At 39.3% G+C, this 19,342-nt stretch overlaps 1 protein-coding gene across 16 annotated transcripts in view; it reads right to left on the bottom strand.

Annotated features, from left to right (window-relative positions):
- The window catches only part of ZMIZ1 (zinc finger MIZ-type containing 1), a 509,185-nt gene that overhangs the window by 39,164 nt on the left and 450,679 nt on the right, over positions 1 to 19,342 (bottom strand). For all 16 annotated transcript variants that reach the window (XM_050960048.1, XM_050960044.1, XM_050960038.1 and 13 more), the window contains 2 exons: positions 2,667 to 2,781; positions 599 to 816 (listed from right to left, as the gene is read on the bottom strand). In XM_050960048.1, the coding sequence (XP_050816005.1) occupies positions 599 to 816; positions 2,667 to 2,781 (333 nt within the window). The remainder of the gene's footprint in view (positions 1 to 598; positions 817 to 2,666; positions 2,782 to 19,342) is intronic.

The following is a 19,342-nucleotide window of genomic DNA, read 5'->3' as shown; positions in this document are numbered from 1 at the left end:
TTGTACAGACTGATGGAAGTTGTACCATCAATACTTCTCACATACTAACCCTACTGAATGCTAAGCATGCCTAGGACCTTGGTTTGTGTCTTCTATTTGTGCTAATTAAAACTTTATTTTTGGTGTTTGTCAGGGGTAATTGATTGACCTAATTTCCAGGTACAGTGATGAATTTCCTGCTCTTTGGGTAGCCAATTCTTCAAGCAATGGACCCAGTATGCAGTTTAGCTACACCTGATGAAATAACCACCAAGACTTGGAGTATTTCTAAGTAGCAGGTGTGATTACCAGCGCAAGTAAACATGTGCTAGCCCTGCTCATGCTAATAGCAGCGTGGCTGCAGTGGCCTGAGTATGTACCCAGGAAGTTGGGTGGCTTGCCAGAGCAGCTGCAGCCATGCTGCTATCTTTATTACACTAGCCTGAGCAGAACTAGCCCATGTACGTCTACCCAAGCTGGGAATCACACCATCCAGCTGGTGTGTAGACTTACCCTTTAACCAAAGGGAGCCTATGGCACATCCAGTAGATTGCTATGCAAAGCTAGAACACCCTAAACTATTCACTTCCAATTTCCATCCCATACAGACTCGTCTTACCTCCCACCAAAGCCTCCACTTCCGGGATAGTTGGGTCTCCCGTACATGCCCTGCTGCATATAAGGTTGTGTGGAGCCTGTCTTGGCTGAAAACTGCTGCTGCTGCCCAGCAAACTGAGGGGAATTAATGCCAGGGTTGCTGGTAGTCATCCCAGAAGCCATGGGGTTTCCTGCTGGGTTCATAGGGTTATTGGCATTTGCCATTGGGTTTCCCAGCACCTATGAGGATAAATATTCAAAATAAGGAGAAAGCCTTTAGAGATATGGCTGCAAACAATGTTAGTTTGCTGCAGACATTAAAGTACAATCAACTAACCTATATACTCTGTACTCAAATGAGTCCAGGGTTCATTATGCTATATGTACAGAGGTATGTTAATTTCTTATGCGCTCTCCCTTGCCATTTTCTGATCCCTATCATTAGATTAGTCTCTCACTGAAGCTTCTGAAAAGTTATAATAAGGAACAGAAGACATCACATTTTTTAATCATGTCGAGAATCCATCCAAAAAAGTGAAGAAGCAAGAAACAACTGTGTCATTTGACAATTTGTTGGTCTCCAAGATGACAATTTGTTTTAAAAAAAATATATTTTGCCCCAACATAATGTCTTTGATGTAAGACCTCAAAATGACTTACAAATATTAATTAAGCCTCACAACTACTATAAAGTTTCTCCATTTTACCGATGACCAAACCAAACCTCTACATCTACACTATGAGCGATGCTGTGATTCCCCTGCCCATGTAACGTGTACTTGTGTTAAGTCTCTTCGAGCTATCACAAGTACAAATAGCAACATAGCTGCAATGGAGGCACAGCTGAGCCGTACTTAGTACATATGCACTGGTTTCAGGCATGTTTCCACTCGGTACAGATCAGCCGTGCCGCCAGTGCTGCTGCTTGTGCTACTGTGGCTACAGTACTATTTCCACTCATGCTACCTCGATGAGACTAACACAAGATGCTCACAGGAGATGGGGAATCACATAGGGTGGACATAGCTAAGGCATATAGGGTGGACATAGCTATGGCATAAAGGTGGTTCAGTGACTTGACTAATGTCACATTCAGTGTGTGGTCCTAGATCCAGCTCCTTTTCCAGTCAAGGGAAGTCTTTCTACTGGCTTCAATATCAGCTGGATGGAGATTTGAGTTTTTGACACAGCGAAGTGGTTGGGAATTTGCCAGCTGAATGATTTTCCAATGGAAAATGGAGTTTTCACAAAACTGAATTTTTCTGTGGCAAAATGTAAATTTCTCAGAAAAATGTCAATTTTCCACTAAAAAAATTGAAATGACAGCTCCCCAGCTCAAGAGAAAGCAAAATGGACAAGAACATTCCATTCAGGCAGCCACACAGATGTAGCAGTGCTGGAGGAGAGGTGGAGAGCCAGGTGCTTGGCCTTTGACTCCTTGTTTGGAAGGTTCTGGTCAATTTCACTTTCTGCCTGCAAGGAAAAGGTGAAATTGACAAGAACTGTCCAGGCTGGGTGCCTGCAAACTAAAAAATTCCATTTCAGTTCTCCTGAAACAGAATTTTGTGGAAGTCCCTACTGTGAAAAGTTTTGTATTTTGGACTTTTCATCCCAATATGAGATGACATTTTGTTCAAAAATACAAATATTTTCACCGGAATGGATTTCCATTTTCTGGACAGCTACACTCTGGCACTAACCACTTAGCTCCTGCCTCTGTCTCAATGCTTCAGAACATTGCACCAGGCTAAATGAGAAAAGTTTTCTATTAAGGACTCAAGAAAAATGCTATAATAAACATGTTAGGTTTGATAATCACCCCTTTCTTGTACAGAAAGCAAGTGATGCTTGCAACTGCCACCAATATAATCTGACACTTCCATCCACATAGTTAAATGTGTTACTAGCTCAAAATACATCAAACCCTAACATGTAGCCATTGTGCTGCCAGAAGAAGAAAATAAGTGGGAAAAAACACAGTTTTATAACAGTCCTTTCCTTTTTTTTCCTCTAATTTTTTTTTCCATTTTACTGACAAACATTTAACCAAAATGCACAGCTCAGAGTAAAGAGCATAAAATGAAGCTTACCTGGCTTTGGGAGGTATTAGTCACACCCCATACTGTGGTGACCACTGATAAAGAACCTGGTGGTTGGTTGGTGTTTTGCTGCCAAGGAACAGAGTCATAGGGGAAAGACCCATCACTGTAAAACACAACACACCAGAGTCATGGTTTGAAACAGTTAAATGAATGATGGTTGGGGAAGAGGGGATTGATCTCTTAACAGACAAAGGCAGATGGAATAACCTTAACTCCTCTCCAACTCATCAGCTTTATAAGTATCATAGTATGTTTAAGAAATGGGCATTTTCTGTTTGGTTACAAGCAGAGCAATCACCACAGCATCAAAGCAGAAGGGAAATTAAGTTAATTCATTGCACACAAACCCATGTGGTGATGGATAAAATGAAGAGTTCACCCCTAAACTCTGCCACCTGCAGAAGTAAAAATAAACTCTCGGCCACAGCTTTCAACAATAAGAACATTAAGCTAGCTGGATGTTTGGATGCATTCATTTTGCAAAAGTCATCCATCTCAAGCTCTTCAACAATCATTGCTTCAGCTGTCTCATTCCAATTCAATTAGGTTTTGAGACTAGACTGCAGCCCCACTGTCTGCAGTTGGTACCAGCATGGCCAGAAGAGCCTTTAAAGGAATAGCAGTCCAACAATAATTTTCAAAAAGTGAATTAAAATCCAGATGGCGTCCTACCGCACGATGGATGAGCTGTATGCCAAAAAATATTAGCTAATCAGTATTCTAGAAAATCAACTGCTGAAACTAAAAATGCATCCTTTCAGATAACTATGTGGTAGAGAGCACTGGGTTTTTCCATAAACTAAATCCAACAGATACAAGCAAGAAGCCTGTCACATACAAGTCTTGGCGCATATTGTACAGAGAAAGAATATGTATATGTATATATTTTGAACTAAAACACGGTGTACATGCAATATAATTACTGGATAGGTCAAACCTCAGTTAAATAATCAGAGGTATAAATACAATATTTTTTCCTACATATCCTATTTAGCATTATTTGGTTCATGTTTTATTATTTATTACTTTTAAAAGTTGATTCTACGTTTATGACTTTTTCCAGGTCATAAACTATTTAAGGAACACACATATAGTCCTTTTTTTTTAAAGAGATACTGACAAGCGGTTTAGGCCATGAATTCATTTTTAAACTAAATTATAAATTATAACTCTGACCTTGCAAATGCTTATCTAGCTATCTAAGAAACTCATACAACTCCCATTATCGTAGAATCTGAGTGCCCCACAATCTTTATCCTACAAGGCAGGGAAGTACTGTTATCATTTTCCAGCTGAGACACAGAAGTGTCATGCGGGGGTCTGTGCTGAGTAGAGAACTGAACACGGGTATCCGGCTACCACTCTGACCACTGGATGATCTTTCCATTCCCCTATGCCTCAGGACTACTTGAGTGTAAAACTGAGTTAATATGTATGTACTTGAAGGATCAAAAGATATAAATATTTTTCTTTTCAAAACTTGGTGTGAATATTATGGGGTCTGGGATGCCCTTGTGTTAAGTACTGTACATTCATGCTCCTTGCCCCCAACGAGATTACAATCTAGTAACAGTAAAATTAATAATATAAATTAAAATTAAGTAATTAACATACATTTTAAAAAGGGGGGAATATCTTTAAAACTGTGATTATCCAATTTTTAAAAACACTTTCTCCAGACCAGACAGGAAGTCCACCAAATCTACATTTTCTGTCTCATACAGCACATCGCAATGTTTCTCACCGCACAATGTTTCAGCATGATACAATATTTCTAATGCATGCAGCAGCAACATCCCTCCATCAACATTGCAAAAACTCATATTCAGCCCGGGATGGGAGATCCTCAGGGTCTGAGATTAGGGGCTGATTTGGACTTCTGTTTTAATGCCTTCCACCTTTTTCCCCTCTACTCATGTGATGTTTGCCACTTTTACTTCTTTCCTTACTCCTTTTGGTGGATGTCTACACTGGCGTTCTGTAGTCATCTATGGTACATTCTGACATTTAAAGAGAAATCCTCCCCACATTGCTCTTGTTGAACAGCACAAGAGTAATTAAGTCTCTTCATTATACCCTGGAGGGCAGTGAGTCAGCCGGAGTCCACTAAAAGAATACTGACTAATTTAAAATAATGTTAATGAACCCGCACATGCTAGAGGTCAGCAGAGGTGGGCCAAGCAGCAGAGGAAGCCCTCAAATGAAAAGGAAGAGAAGGAAGGCGATTACTTCTCAGGCTATGATGTAGCGATGCTATGATGTGCCCGCCTGGGGGGCAAATGGGGCAATTTGGCCCAGGCCCCGGGCCCCACAGGGGCCCCCACAAGAATATAATATTCTATAGTTTTGCAACTTTTTTTTATGGAAGGGGCCCCCAAAATTGCTTTGCCTCAGGCCCCCTGAATCCTCTGGGCAGCCCTGCTGCAATCATTCACCACAGTGCAAGGAAGAAAGATATTAAAAAATATTTCCTAGTTGCTAACGCATATTGAAGCCAATGCTGTTGTCAGTCAATGCTGATGTCAAAGAGGTAAGTGAGGCTTTACGTTTAAATAACTTTTTAAAAATTCAAAGAACAGACAAACTAACACCATGAGTTGGTTTCAGATTTCCATATCAGACCTGGATTCACTTCTCTTCTCGACTCCTCTTCCAGGTTGATACAGGGTCGCAGGTGCCCATGATTCTTCACCACGCTTTTCAGTCCATGGCACAGGTTCATAGATCTTGAAGTTCCAGTCCTTTTCCCTTGACAGTCTTTCCATCGAACCTTCGGCCTTCCATGTCCTTTCTTGCTGTCCTCTTCCTCCTATGTTTTCTTTGCTTGTCGTTCTTCCAGTCTTATCACACCCAGCCTACCTCAGATGTGCACTCCCGGTCTATCAGGTAGAGTCCCAAGTTCATTTATCCCCTAATTTCTCCCAGGCACATGCTCTATCCTCCACTTGGCTGACATTCTCCTCAGCATATTATTTTCTACTACCTATATCTTCTTTTCTTCCAACTCCATAAGGCCCACTGTTTCCAAACCATAGAGCAGGCAGGGACAAACACATGCAGCATAGATCTTTTCTTTCAGTTTGTTACTTAATTGCCAGTTCCGCAGTACTCCTGTCACCTTTTTCACTGCCACTCACGCACACTGGGTTCTTATTTTCAGTTCTTCAGCTCTCCCTCTGATAGCACAAAGTGTACTTCCCAAGTACACTAATTCTTTCTTATGATTCAGCTTCTCACCTGAAACTTCCATCAGTAGCTCTTCTTCCACTTCTTCAGTTTTCTTTGTGTTTAACTTTCAGAGTATGATCTTCAAACTCAAATGCCCACTCTGATACCAATTTATCAATTCCTCTTTGCCGTCAGCAAAAAAGGGTTAGATTGTCAACATGCATTAGTTTTCTCTGTCTCGTCACAGGGTCGAATCTTTTACTAGTTGCCTCCATAGCTAAGATGAAGTGAAGTGGACTTGGAACACTGCCATATCTTAATCCCACCATCACCTCAAAATGCTTCAAAATTCCAAGTGCTATCACCATATTTCCTGACCCTCAATACAACAACTCCGTATCATCTCCACTTCTTGAAGTCCCGCTGCCATCCATCTCAATACTCCAAACACCAACTCCTGCAGAACCAACTCATGGGCTTTCTCAAGATCAATAAATGCAACTCAGCAATTACACCCTCCACTTATTATTCTTTCAAACTTCTGTCTCACCGCAAATGTCCTTCCCTTCCTAAAAACATGTTGCTCCTCTCCTACATTTTCCTCCACCTTACCCTCAAACTTGCCTGCAAAACTCTCTCAAGGAATTTGAGGGTAGACTTAACAAAGTGATGCCTCCAGTAGGCATTGGGATCATTTGTGTCACCTGTACTCTTCTAAAGAGGCACAATCAATCCTGTTCTCCAGTCTGGTATCCTTATTTGATCCCAGTAAACACACAGTAATCTATAAAACCTCTTTACTCTAGTACTTCCAACTATCTTGATCATATCAACAATTATGTTATCTTCACATCTGCTTTACCATTCTTCATCTTATTCAGTGCTGCTTCTTCTTCACGTACAGAGACTGATATTTGTTGAAACATCCCCATAATTACTGACGGTGTTTGAGCTCGCAAATCTTTCTTCTCATTTAACAACCTTTGAAAACATCTTTTGCATACCACTACTACCTCTTTAGACTAAGTCACTGATTTCTTCATCTCTTGTGCTTCATTGTTTCTTTTTTGCCAACCTAAAAATAAGCTTCCTGCCATCATCTTCCTTCAGTTTTCTGTACAAATTCCTCTTCAGCCTCCAATCTTGCGTTAGCAACTTCCTTTTTTTCCTGTTTGAATTTTTGATTGTTTCATTATCAAAACCTGCTTCCTCAAACTCTTTGAATAATACTTTTTTTCTTTTTAACTTCTCTGGTACATCACATTCTATCACCAACTTGTTCTCCAAAAGTACTCCATCTTTCCACTCATTCTGCCACATATTATCTCCATGAAAAGTTCTTCAAAATTCCTCTGTTCTCCCCCCACTTACTTCATTGCCATTGGCATGAAAGCCTTCACTGACCTTTTGGCAAAACTTTTTCTTCCTTCCTTATATAACCATCAATGAAATTTCTTCCTCAATTTCATCTTTCCTCAGGTTGCTGTCGGATTCCAGCTATTAATACTGTATGTTGTTCTGCTACATATTTACTTTATATTTTTCACCATTTTCCTGCGTCTGATGAAGTGGGTATTGACCCACGAAAGCTTATGCTCCAATACGTCTGTTAGTCTATAAGGTGCCACAGGACACTCTGTCACTTTTTACAAATCCAGACTAGCATGGCTACCTCTCTGATACATTTTCAAATGTCCTCTTCTTATCAAAGTACAGTCTACTCAGTCTTTACTTTTTCCACTGTAGTATGCTACCAGGCAGGATTCTCTTTTTAAAATCCATGTAGTCATCACTGAAAACCCATTAAACACACACCACTCAATTCACTTCTTTCCTTCTACACTTCTATCAAAGCCAAATTTCCCAATTCTTCTTCTACTGGGCTCCCTTTACCAAAATTATAGTTAAATCTTCACCGACCACTAACAAAAATTATTACTCTCAACCACACCAGTCATCATGTCAGACAAGGATTGTTAGCTAAATTCACTATGAGAAGTCACTGCATGAAAAATGAGGTTTATGTAGTGAATAGAAACCAGTGACTTGCAATGATTCACACATGATTTGTGGCATTTATTTGGAAATACTGTGTGTATGTGTAAACGAAGATTTATTTTTAAAAAGGGTTTACATAACTAACACTAATTTGTAAGTTCACCTGTTAATGCAAATATGTGTATGTGTATCAGACACTCCATTTACACACCTCCACTTAATGAGAGAGGAGCGATTCACATTGCTTTTTGTGCACGGAGAGGATTAGGTTTGTTTAGACAATTACTTACCTTTATGTTTATAAACCATTTATCTTAGTAAAAATAGTCAGTTTAAACATAGCAAATACATTAGCTACAGTATGTAAACGGGCAGCTTTGATCATGAGGTAATAAACATATGATTTACATGGTCAAGGATTTGCAAAAGGTAACAAAGAATACTAATGAAGATGTATGAAAGATTCTTGGTGATGCACCTGTATTAGCATCAACGACAACTACTGATATAAAGATGTAATACAAATCTCACAGCAAAGTTAAAGTGAAGGAAGGGGAAAGGACAGACTAGATAGCCTTTAAAATGTTTCCAGTCCATGCATATGCTGTGATGAACATACTTCTCTTGTTACCTTTTTCCTGTTTTATGGTTCTGGGGTTCCCAACAAAGCCCTAAAGACTGATGGAGACATAACCCACATGTACTTTATAGCACTAGGCATTAGCTTTTCTGAAAAAAAATCACTTTCACTTCAAAGTTAGGCTACGGTTATGCATAAACCCAGCTATTTCATGCAATTAGGCTCCCAGCAATTTCTTTCCATTTTTTTCCCCCAAGTCTGCTCTCCAGTTTTGGTTGAATCTCTGTCATTTGAGGCATAGGTGCTCTCCTTGGCTTAACTACAGCATCTGCAAAATGGCTAATACATAAAAACAGTCATTTAAACATACTATCGGCACCAGAGATCCTTGGAATGACAGTGATGTGGACAGACAACGGCCATCACAATACTTACTGTCATTTCTCCCATTTCCTTGTCCGTTAGTCACCTATGAACACCTACAGAAACACTTGGTTGCAGAGAGTTGAAATTCCAGAGTTCAAAACTAGACCAACTTCCTTGGCTCCTTTTCCACGATCATTTAATTGAAACCAGTGTGGTCTACTAGATAGCATGCTGGACTGGGACTCAACAGATTTAGATGCTATTCCTGGATTTGTTGTTTGATTGACCTCGGGCACGTCGCTTTGCCTCTCTGTGCTTTTCTTCTGCCTTTCCGCAGTCTTATAGTTAGATTATAGCTCCTTGGAGCAGAATCTGCCTCTTACTATGTGTACATATAGTCCTTAGCACAATAGGTTCTCAACCTTGGTTATGGCCTCTGGGTGCTATTACTGTAATACAAATTAAATATTTATTATTATTAATAATAAATATCCTCCCCCCCAACCCATAAAACAAAGCAAAAACCATTACACCTACAATGGATAAATTGAGTGAGAAAAGGAAATAAACCCTCAAGCCTCTCTTGTACCAATTAAAGGATTTCTTATTATATGCCTATAAATTTAATAGCTTTATGACTTTCTACTCTATTTTATTTAATGTTTATCTGAGATTCTCTATAACTGCTATATAAGTTAACTAATGACACATTGCCATCAATGAGCCCACTTAGTCAGGTCACCATTGTAAACTTAGTGTAAACTTATTTCAATGGTTTCTTATTGCAGAAGATATGTTATATTACTAAATACACACACTGAATTCCAACATTCTTTAGATTTTTCAGTGTGCTCACTGCATAGTGTGAATGTTAGTGTCACCAGGCTTCTCTGCATCATTCCTCTTGTCTACATGAATAGAACTATGTTCAGTAAAAATGAAATTACAAAAATGAACAGAACTCCATTAATAACTTAGTTTTGATAACAGTAGAAGGCTTCAGAAAGGAAATCAGATTGTATCTCACCACAGCTCTGAAACTAGATGTTCCCGGTAACCTTTTCAATATATACTGAAGCAAGTCAAAAATTTTCTTCATAAATTACTTTTGGATGAAGAATGGCTTTTGTAGTGGTCAACACAGAAATTCCCATGGGAAATAGCTGATTGCGAGAAAATTTTGGGAACCCCCAACTTGAAAATCAAAATGCTTCTGCTTTTGGCAATCAAAACCAAAACATTCTCAGGTTTTAGTTTTTCAACAACCTCCCAAAACTTCTGAAGAAAACTTTTGATGTTTTCCACTTTATTGAAATTATTCACAGGAACAAAAACGAACTCCTGAGTAGCTGTAACACACACATGAGCTGTAACACATGTATGTATGTGTACAGTGCACTGTTCATTCAGCAGAATGTAGAGTACACACCTGCAGAGTCCCCCTAGCACAGGTATAAACAGCACGGTAGTTGATGGGGCATGACTGAGGCAAGGAAAGACACACCTCAAGGGTGTGGGTATGTATGCAAGCACATATCATATATGGTCTCTACTTGCCCAAACCATGTCTTTCTGTCTCCTCTGCAGCAGTGTGGCGTCCTTCTGCCTCCCTGCGTCTGGATCCTTTCCCTGCTACAAGGAAAGACTCCCTGTGGTGGGAAAGGATCTGGTTGAGGGAAGGCAATGGAGAAAGGCTTAGGCAGCTCCTTGCCCTGGAGCCTTTCCATGCTGCAGGAAGAGGCTCTGCCATAGCCTTTCCTCCCCACAATGAAAGGCTCCAGCTACGGGGAGCTGCTGAAGCTTCCTCTATTGCCATAGACTTTCACTGACACATGTAGCTACACACCAGAGCGTGGACACAGCCTGCCTTTCACTGCAGTGTGTAGCTACACATATGTTATGCCACTGCCAGTTGTGTGCAGTGTAGACGTAGGCCCTCCAACACCCCCACAGATGGAGTGTCCCAATTTGGAGCTCTTTTGGTTTAGAGTCAATTTAAAAAAAATAAAAATAAAGCATTATTATCATCAACATTTTATCAAAAGCTATCACATGTTCATTTAGGCTATTTTTTATGTAAATTTTAAAAAACACTGCATACCATACAGAAACATACAAATACATATTTACATATAAGCACAGATAGTCTTAACTTTGAATATCGATACATTTGAAGCTTGGCACTATGAATGCTGTGAGTTGTAATGGGATGCTTTTCTGTCTGGGGCTGGCCAGACCCTGGATATATGCCAGATAGGGACCAGAATGGAAGCAATGGCATGGGAATGGGCAGAAGGAGCACATACATTTGATTAATTCATTTTTATTAACGATTTAGTGTGTAGCCCAGGCGATCCAAGCCAACAGGGACATCTAAGGAGTCACTGTAAGGACAACAAATAATATCTTCATTTATGTAATATCTTCTAAAAACTGGTTTTACTTGTTTATATATATATGATAGAGAATGAAATAAAAGAACCCAAGCATGATGGTGTCATGGTGTAAAGGTTTGTATTAGCGTAAGTTTGGGGTGGCTACAATACTTTGACTATTGAAGCTATAGTGAATTCTGCAGTTCTTCCTAAAATAGAAGTCAATATTTATTTAATATTGTCATTTGTATTATGGTCATTCTTAGTGGCCCTCATCATGAATTTGGACCCCACAGTGCATACAAATATATAACGAAGAGGTGGTCTTTGCCTCAAGCACCACAAAAACTTTATCTCATTCCACATCACTGACTAGTCTGAATATGTCACGTTACAGAAAAGCTATTTTAGAAATGTTTCAAAAGGTTCTTGAGACTATTTTTTGTATAATCTCCACCAGACTTTCTTAGTAGCATGAGTATAAATGCACAAACCACAGAGGGCAAGACAAAATATAATTTTTCAACTTCAAAAATCATCCCAAGATGTTTTCTATACATAAAAATGTCTAATCTGATATCTCTCAAACTTCCCAACAAGATACATATGTTGCGTCTCCTTTTGGAAGGCTCTGAATCTCCCATTTCCAATGGCATTAAAGCAGGCACTTCTAGCGCTACATGGTTGACAAAGACCTGCCTGAACCCCAGTGTTCCAGGAATGCTGACTATATTGGGCCATGGACCAGTGTAAATTGGATTGGAAGGGGGTTAGGAACTCCACTTTTGGGTGGAAAAAAAGGAAGAGTTTTTCTGGCTGGTTGTTGGGGGGGAGGGAGGGAAGTAGCTAATTGAAACTGTTCTAGGCAGACAATTTGTCCGGTTTTAAGCGGGACAGTCCTGTTTTTAAATGGTTTGTCCCCTGTCCAGTTCTGAGACAAAATCAGATGTGGTTTTGTCCGGTATCAAAGATGGGAGCTGCCAGTTTCAAGAGTGTGCTGCTTTGCCTCTGCTGTGACCTTGTATACATCATGTGTGTAAGGTCACACCAATTGGGGCTTGGTGTGCTCTTCAAAATGGTGTCCTCCATGCATGCAAGGTCATGCCAGCATGGATGGACCCATCCATGCTGTTCCAGAACTGGAATGTCTGGTATTATTGGAATGCAAGAGTGGCCACCCTAAAACTGCTCTGAGGTTTGGAATGTCACTCCCCATAAACATTAGTCAGCGGGCAGAAGGCAGGTGACATAGTGAAGAGGTGCATGATAAATGCAGTTCATAACATGGCTCTGCAATTTAGCACATGGCTAACACCACCAAATGCACACAGATGTTCATTAACCACCATTGCTACTGAAATTCAGTTATTTTTAGGGTGGAATCTGGTGGATGTTTAACACTTCAAAATTAAACCTGGAGGTCGGAAGAGGTTGGTACCTCTGGATACTGTGTGACTTGAACATTTTTTCTTTGAGTGTGCAATGGACTGAGCCTGTAAGGCCTACATAGCCTATGTATTGCATTAGGGTTACTTGCATAGTAAGACACTACTCAACATGAGTTAGGGTATTGGGATCTGATTCTCTATATCTGATTATGAATCAGGCCCAAGTATTTCCCTTATAAATAAATACATGTTTCTTAACCTGAATACAAACTACACACAGAATCCTGTTATATTATATATTCCACATGTCTAGACACATGTGCATGCAAACATACACAGCTATATGCAACTTAGTTCTGGTTGTGTAGAACAAATGACAACAAAGCTATGCAGTTAAGAAACAAACACACTCCCTGCATCAAAAAGAAGCTGGATGGGGTTATCACCATATGACATTGTGGGACTTACAACATCCACTCTGATTAAAGAAGAAAGATTAAAGCATCACATCCAATTCTGTCGTAGACCATGCAATGTGCTATCACAGTCGCAGATTACAGTTACAAATTCCACCACTAATGGCTGTTATTAACATGCCACCTGTTACCTTTTCTAAGATGTTAAAAAATATCTTAACAACATTTTCAGCTTGACAAAAGCAGTTTAATTTTTATTGCTTTTCAAAGTACAGCCAGACCCACGTCTTATTTATCTCACGTGCCAGAATGCAAAACCAATTCCTCAGTTTCCCCCCCAGTCAGTTGCAAGGCATTAATTTTGCTCTGGTTTATCAATATACCTGGGATTCCATATCCGATTGCTCCTTTGCAATAAAAAAAAAAAACAACACACACCCACCCAGTATTCTACCATTGCCTGTTGCCTTGGTAATCCAAATGCCTGGGTACTCGCTGATTATCGGAGAACGAGACTCGCATTGTTCACACCGCAGCGCGTCTGCTATGTTAATGTGAGATAATGGCAGCCAGAAGACTCCTTTTGTTCCCAGCTTTGCTGTTTATTCATAATGCCTGGAGGTCAGCGGCTGCTACAACAACCCAGGAAGGAACCGCTGAAAGCGTGAGCAGATTCCACTTCTGCTTTTGCTACTGAGATAGCGGGTGGGGGGGATGCACAGAAATAAGACTACTGGAAGATCTGCAGAGAGTCTGACTCAGACAGAAGGTGCAGCAGCAACCAGGAGGGTTTGATGCAATTGCACTTCTGAGATTACAGACGAAGTTAATTTATTCTCCCCCAAAAAGCAGAAAAATTGCTTTCTTAAAAAAAAAAATCCCTACTGTAACTGAGGCCGTTGATGAATTATTTTCGATGGAAAAGTCACAATGAGATTAGCTTGGTTTTGAATTTCAGACGTGAGTTCAGGGGCTGATCGATTTGCAGTTCAGATACCTCAACACCTCTGAATAGAAGGAAATTACTGAATGAGCAGCTTGTGCCTTTTGATCGGAACCAATGAATAATTTTTTTTAAATTTCGATTTCTAGGACAGAACAAATTGGCCCACGTCCAGAGGAAGAGATGGATCTTTTAGAATGAAGCAAAGTAATTAAGTAAAATGTGTGGATGGATTTTCCTTTGTTTTACTTTGAGATGCAGTTTGTGGACTAATTCCTTAGTAGTCTAAGACAAACACAGCAGAGTGCTTCCACAGAGATCAGGGATGTGAGTATGTTGTGTTAACACAGAGAGTCAGATTAGCCAGGGGTGACTATACTGGGGTGGTTCAAACGCGGGGAGGGAGGTGGAAAGCCTTCCCTAGGCAAATATGACTTCACTGTTCTGGTGTGACTAAACTTCATGGCATGTAAAGGACAGGTTTGAGAAATGTTAACAGAAGTCTTTAATACTTTGCCTGTCAAAATGATTTGGAAAATGCTACTGCTTTGAAACAATGACAGCGGCAAACAAACTATCACATCATATCTCCTTTGACATGGTAAGTGGTAAATGAGACCATGAACAGGAATTCTTTACTTAGCATGGTGGGAGATGAGTAAATTCAGATCCCTTGGCTAATGTGTTTTCCTCAGTCTTTTAACAGCCTCTTTATTTGAAGAAATAACCAATGCCCATTAAAGGCATTGTCAGTATCTAATTAATTTCACAGATACATCTGTACAGGTTGTTGATGTGCTCTGTCTATTGAACAGAGTCTTTGTTGTTATCGCTAATGAAACACAGGCAGTGATTTTAGCTAGAGTTCCTACCCACTTTAATTTAGGGCACCATTAGAAAAGCTCTCCACCACTTCAATTACTAGTGACTACTTCCTTTTCTTCCCACTGTGAAATTTAGAGAAATTTGAGAGCCCAAGCATATGAGAATGTTTAAAAAAAAAAAAAAAGATAGTCATAGATCAGGAATTTATTCCTTTTATAATTGCCACCCTAACTGAGGTAACTTATTGAGGATGTAATTGAGGAGATTCATATTTTCATCCAAGTGAATTAACTACAGGGTTTTTTTTAAAAGAGAAGGTGTCAGGATAAAAATCATATTAAAATTCTCATAGGTGCTACTATTAACATTAGAGTGGGGTTCTCAAACTGGGGATTGGGGCCCCTCAGTGGGTTACGAGGTTATTACCTGGGGGCATCATGAGCTGTCAGCCCCCACCCCAGACCCCACTTTACCTCCAGCGTTTATAATAGTGTTAAATATATTAAAAAGTGTTTTTAATTTATAAGGGGGGGGTCACACTCAGAGGCTTGCTATGTGAAAGGGGTCACCGGTACAAAATTCTCAGAACGACTGCATTACAGTATTAAGTAAAGAACTCTAAAAACCAAATGCACTTTCTACCATTTATGCCATTATTATTATTATTTTTAACTTTTTGCACTTCACTTAGATTTGAAAATGAAGCTACATTGGTAAATTCACTTTCCATTCAGAGTCCTGTCACTTTCTGGTTTTCAAGCAAGAATGTGATGTTAACCAATTGTTCGGGTTTCCATCACTTCAGACAGCCCTTTAAATAGTAACAACCATTTCTATCAGTAACACTCTGTAAACCATGTCCCCTCCCACCAAACTTCACCCTCTGTTTCTCTCTCTTTTTTAAAAACAGACAGAAAACTTAAGTTGGACCTGAAACTGTAGTTGTCTTTTAAATGGAAAATCCTGATTCTCAAAGGGCCTGATCCAAAGCTTAATAAAATTAGCTGAAAGACCCCCCCAATGACTTTAATGAGTTTTGGATGAGGCCCTACATAAAGTGCACCTCACAGCATCACCATGCAGTTATCAGGCTGACAATCAAATTGGTAAAAACAAGGGATATGGACACAGCTGAATGATTTTAATCCAATGCCATCATAAAGGAGTTGGTTTCACCAAAGACAAGTGACAGAGGGAACCTTTCTACCACACTTGATGGGCACAAATAGAGTTGTACATTCAGCACCAATTATTAGCTTTGTACAGTCGTCTTCATGTAAAGAGCATGATACTGTTATAAAGGTCAGTAAACTAAACAGTAAGTTACTAATTTATTAACTGCAAATAGTAAATATTCAGCAAAGTTTCTCCAGAAGCATTTTAAAACCCTAGCATAGGCAGGGCAAGCTGTATTCAATCAGAGGTGAACCCTAGCAAGCCACTCAAGTATCACCTCAAACAGCTAGCACATGTAAAATTAAAACTGCCCTATCAACACTAGGGTTTTAAAACGTGTGAGCTAACAGCTTGTATTAAAAAAAAATCACCTTATATCCTAGCGTAGACAAGACAACAGAATAATATTTTAAACACAATTCTAATACATATGCACACATTCACACAAACACATACATGTAAACTGTATGCTACTAATATCATGGTTATTTATTATTAACATTGCAGTAATACCTAGAGACCCCAGTCAAGAATCATTGCGCTTGGCATCGCACACAGAAATAATTAAACGCTGGTCTTTGCCCTAAAGACCTTGCAATCTAAGTGTACATGAAGAATGTACACTTAAAGGAAGACATAAGAAAGAATCTTCCAATTGTTCTTTGAAGAAATGAGGTCTCTAATCCCCATGTGCATCATTAAGACAGATCTCCAAATTATATTGTCCAGAATGTAAACACCACTCTTTTACATTCTTTATTTAAAAGACAATATCTAGCAATTATAAATCATAAGATGTGGTGAACGGTGTCTCAAGACTTCAGTGCTAGAATCTGCATACTTATCATTTGGCTTTTGCTTCTGCACTTCCAGCTGCAACATGCATTCAAGACCTTCTTCCATCTCCTAAGACAACATGCTGACCCCAGATATTAATAGTGGTCTCATTTACAGAGCAGCATGTTGAGCAAAGGCAAGATTGCACAGAACATTTTGGGAAATCATTTCCTAACAATCACATCACAACCTTTTCTGTACAAAGTTTTCAAGCACGAGTGGCCACTTTTACCACAGTTTTAAGCAAACGAACTCTAGGCACCGCAATGCTTTCCCTAAGTCTTACTACTCGATCAAGGATTAATCATACAGAACTCAACAGATTTTGGACTACGAACTTTTCTTTAATCTATTTCCTTCTGACGGTGCAGTCCACCACCTCCCCACACAACAATAGCCGCCTCCCCCCCTTGCAGAATCAGGAGTAGCATAGGTTGCCTTACTGGACATATTCCTTTAAATTAAGCATTCACCATCTGTTAGTCCTGTTCAGTCCCTTATTATACATATTTTACAGTTTCATCACAAAAAGATGGACATTCTTTCAAAGTCTGCAGATGCCTCCTCTGTTTCAAGCCCAAGCTAGGTGTGGAAAGGACCCAAACTCTCAGAACAGAAGCGTACATAATATAGAAAGGTTTGTTTTCACAAAAAAATTGCCTCTGTTCCACTGCTTCTACTTTTAAAATTACTGGCCTTGGAAAGTGATTAAAGCAGCTATCTTCACTGTTAGTCAAAACTGCCAGAGATAGTGATGGAGGCAGACTTTCCAGCTGGTTCAGAAATGATTCATCAATACTCTGGAACTGGATGACATCTGACCTTAAACCATGCACAGGGCAGGGCCCTAAACGTGCACAAAAAATTTAGCTGCAAATTATCTCCAACAAGCCACAAACACCTCCCTACACCTCTGTTACTGGCTATATTTCAAATGGAAAAAAAACACCATCATGCTACCTACCTTAAAACAATTTTAAACACTATCGAAAGTGCTATTTTGGAGCCACGGCTTAGACATAAAATAATAATGATAATTAAGAAATAAAATGCCTAAAACCTAACTGAATTACTGGTTAATTCGAATGTCAGTTTAATTTTATCACAACCTCCAGAACCAAATCATTTATATTAAAAAAATAGCCATATCCCTTTATTTCAATCAATTTTGATTGCTCTAAGCAGGCATTATTATAAATCAATCACTGGCTATAAGAAAGCTGCCATTTAATTAATATGGAAGGCCAAAATTCAAAATGAGATAGAAGATAAAAAGAACCAAAGGAAGACTCATGGTAACATATGAAACTACAGCAGCCAGCTGTGTGGTTTCAGACATTGTTATTGACAGTGTAATCACAGATATGTGCTGTACAATCTGTAATATGCACTCTGGCTCTTGTACGGAGTCAAACTCATCACAAGCAGCAGTAACATGTAGCTCCCACACACTTTGAAGAAAGCTATGCCCATTTAAAGCTGGGCTTAATAAGTTCCATGTAGAACAAGGTCAACCACTTAATTCAATAAATGCGGTAAGTATAGACTTGATCAAAATAAGAGGAAGATACTGTAATAATAATAATTTGTACTTACACAGCACCATTCCCCCAGGATCTTTAAGTACTCTACAAATATTAATTAAAACTCAACTACCTTGTGTGATAAGTATGTGCTGTTATACATATTAGCACAGATTGGGAAACTATAGTGTATGTCACTTGCCCACAGCCACATAGTTTGAAATTTACCCTATGCTGAGGGCCAACCCCAGGATTATGTGTTAAATCCCACTTAAACTCTCACAGGAGGGCTAATTTGGGATTTAAGTGATGGCCAGGTCTCATGTTGGTGCTCTGCTCAGGGATGGATTTTCATTAATCAACAATAGTGTTGAGAACAAAATTCATGAGTTTATTATCCAGTCTTGCACTAACTACCGCACCACACTGTGTTTACTGAAATATCAAATGAGTTATTTAAAAGCCAAGAGAGATCTCAGTGCTCCATAAAACACCAAATGACAATTCTTGCCACAAGGAGCTTACAATCTAACCACATTTCATGTTGAACCAAAAGCATGTCTTTTTTCAAATTGAAGTCTTTATTTTATTGAACTGTTTGGCTTGCATGCAACTGACTTCACACCCAGTTACTTTACTATTAGTGAAAAATATTGAATAAATAATTAGAGCACATAATTGCCTCTAACCTTTAAAAGACAACATTTTGTATTTATGAAAAACCCAAGCAGAGAGAGATTTTCAGGTTCTGTGTGCTCAGAACAACACAACCCAAAGCCAATGCTAAAACCATCCAAATGTATACCTTTTAACACAAGAAACTTTCAGCCTTGCTTTCTGCTTCCCTTTGCCCTATGTTTGACCTGAAATATTACTGTAAGAGCCCTCCTGGCCTAGTTGTTTCAATTTTTCATCAACCCAGCTTAAGCTTTCAAAAAACAGTTGGACTATACATGAGGAATGGGACAAACCTGGAAGCTTGTCCCTGAGTTCCTTTGAAATTCATGTGCATGTATAACACGGGTCAGCAACCTTTCAGAAGTGGTGTGCCGAGTCTTCATTTATTCAC

This window comes from Gopherus flavomarginatus, chromosome 6 (assembly GCF_025201925.1).
Source record: "Gopherus flavomarginatus isolate rGopFla2 chromosome 6, rGopFla2.mat.asm, whole genome shotgun sequence".
Classification (NCBI taxonomy): Eukaryota; Metazoa; Chordata; order Testudines; family Testudinidae; genus Gopherus; species Gopherus flavomarginatus.
Note: the sequence above shows the minus strand (reverse complement) of the source record. Positions and strands in the feature narration are given on the sequence as shown.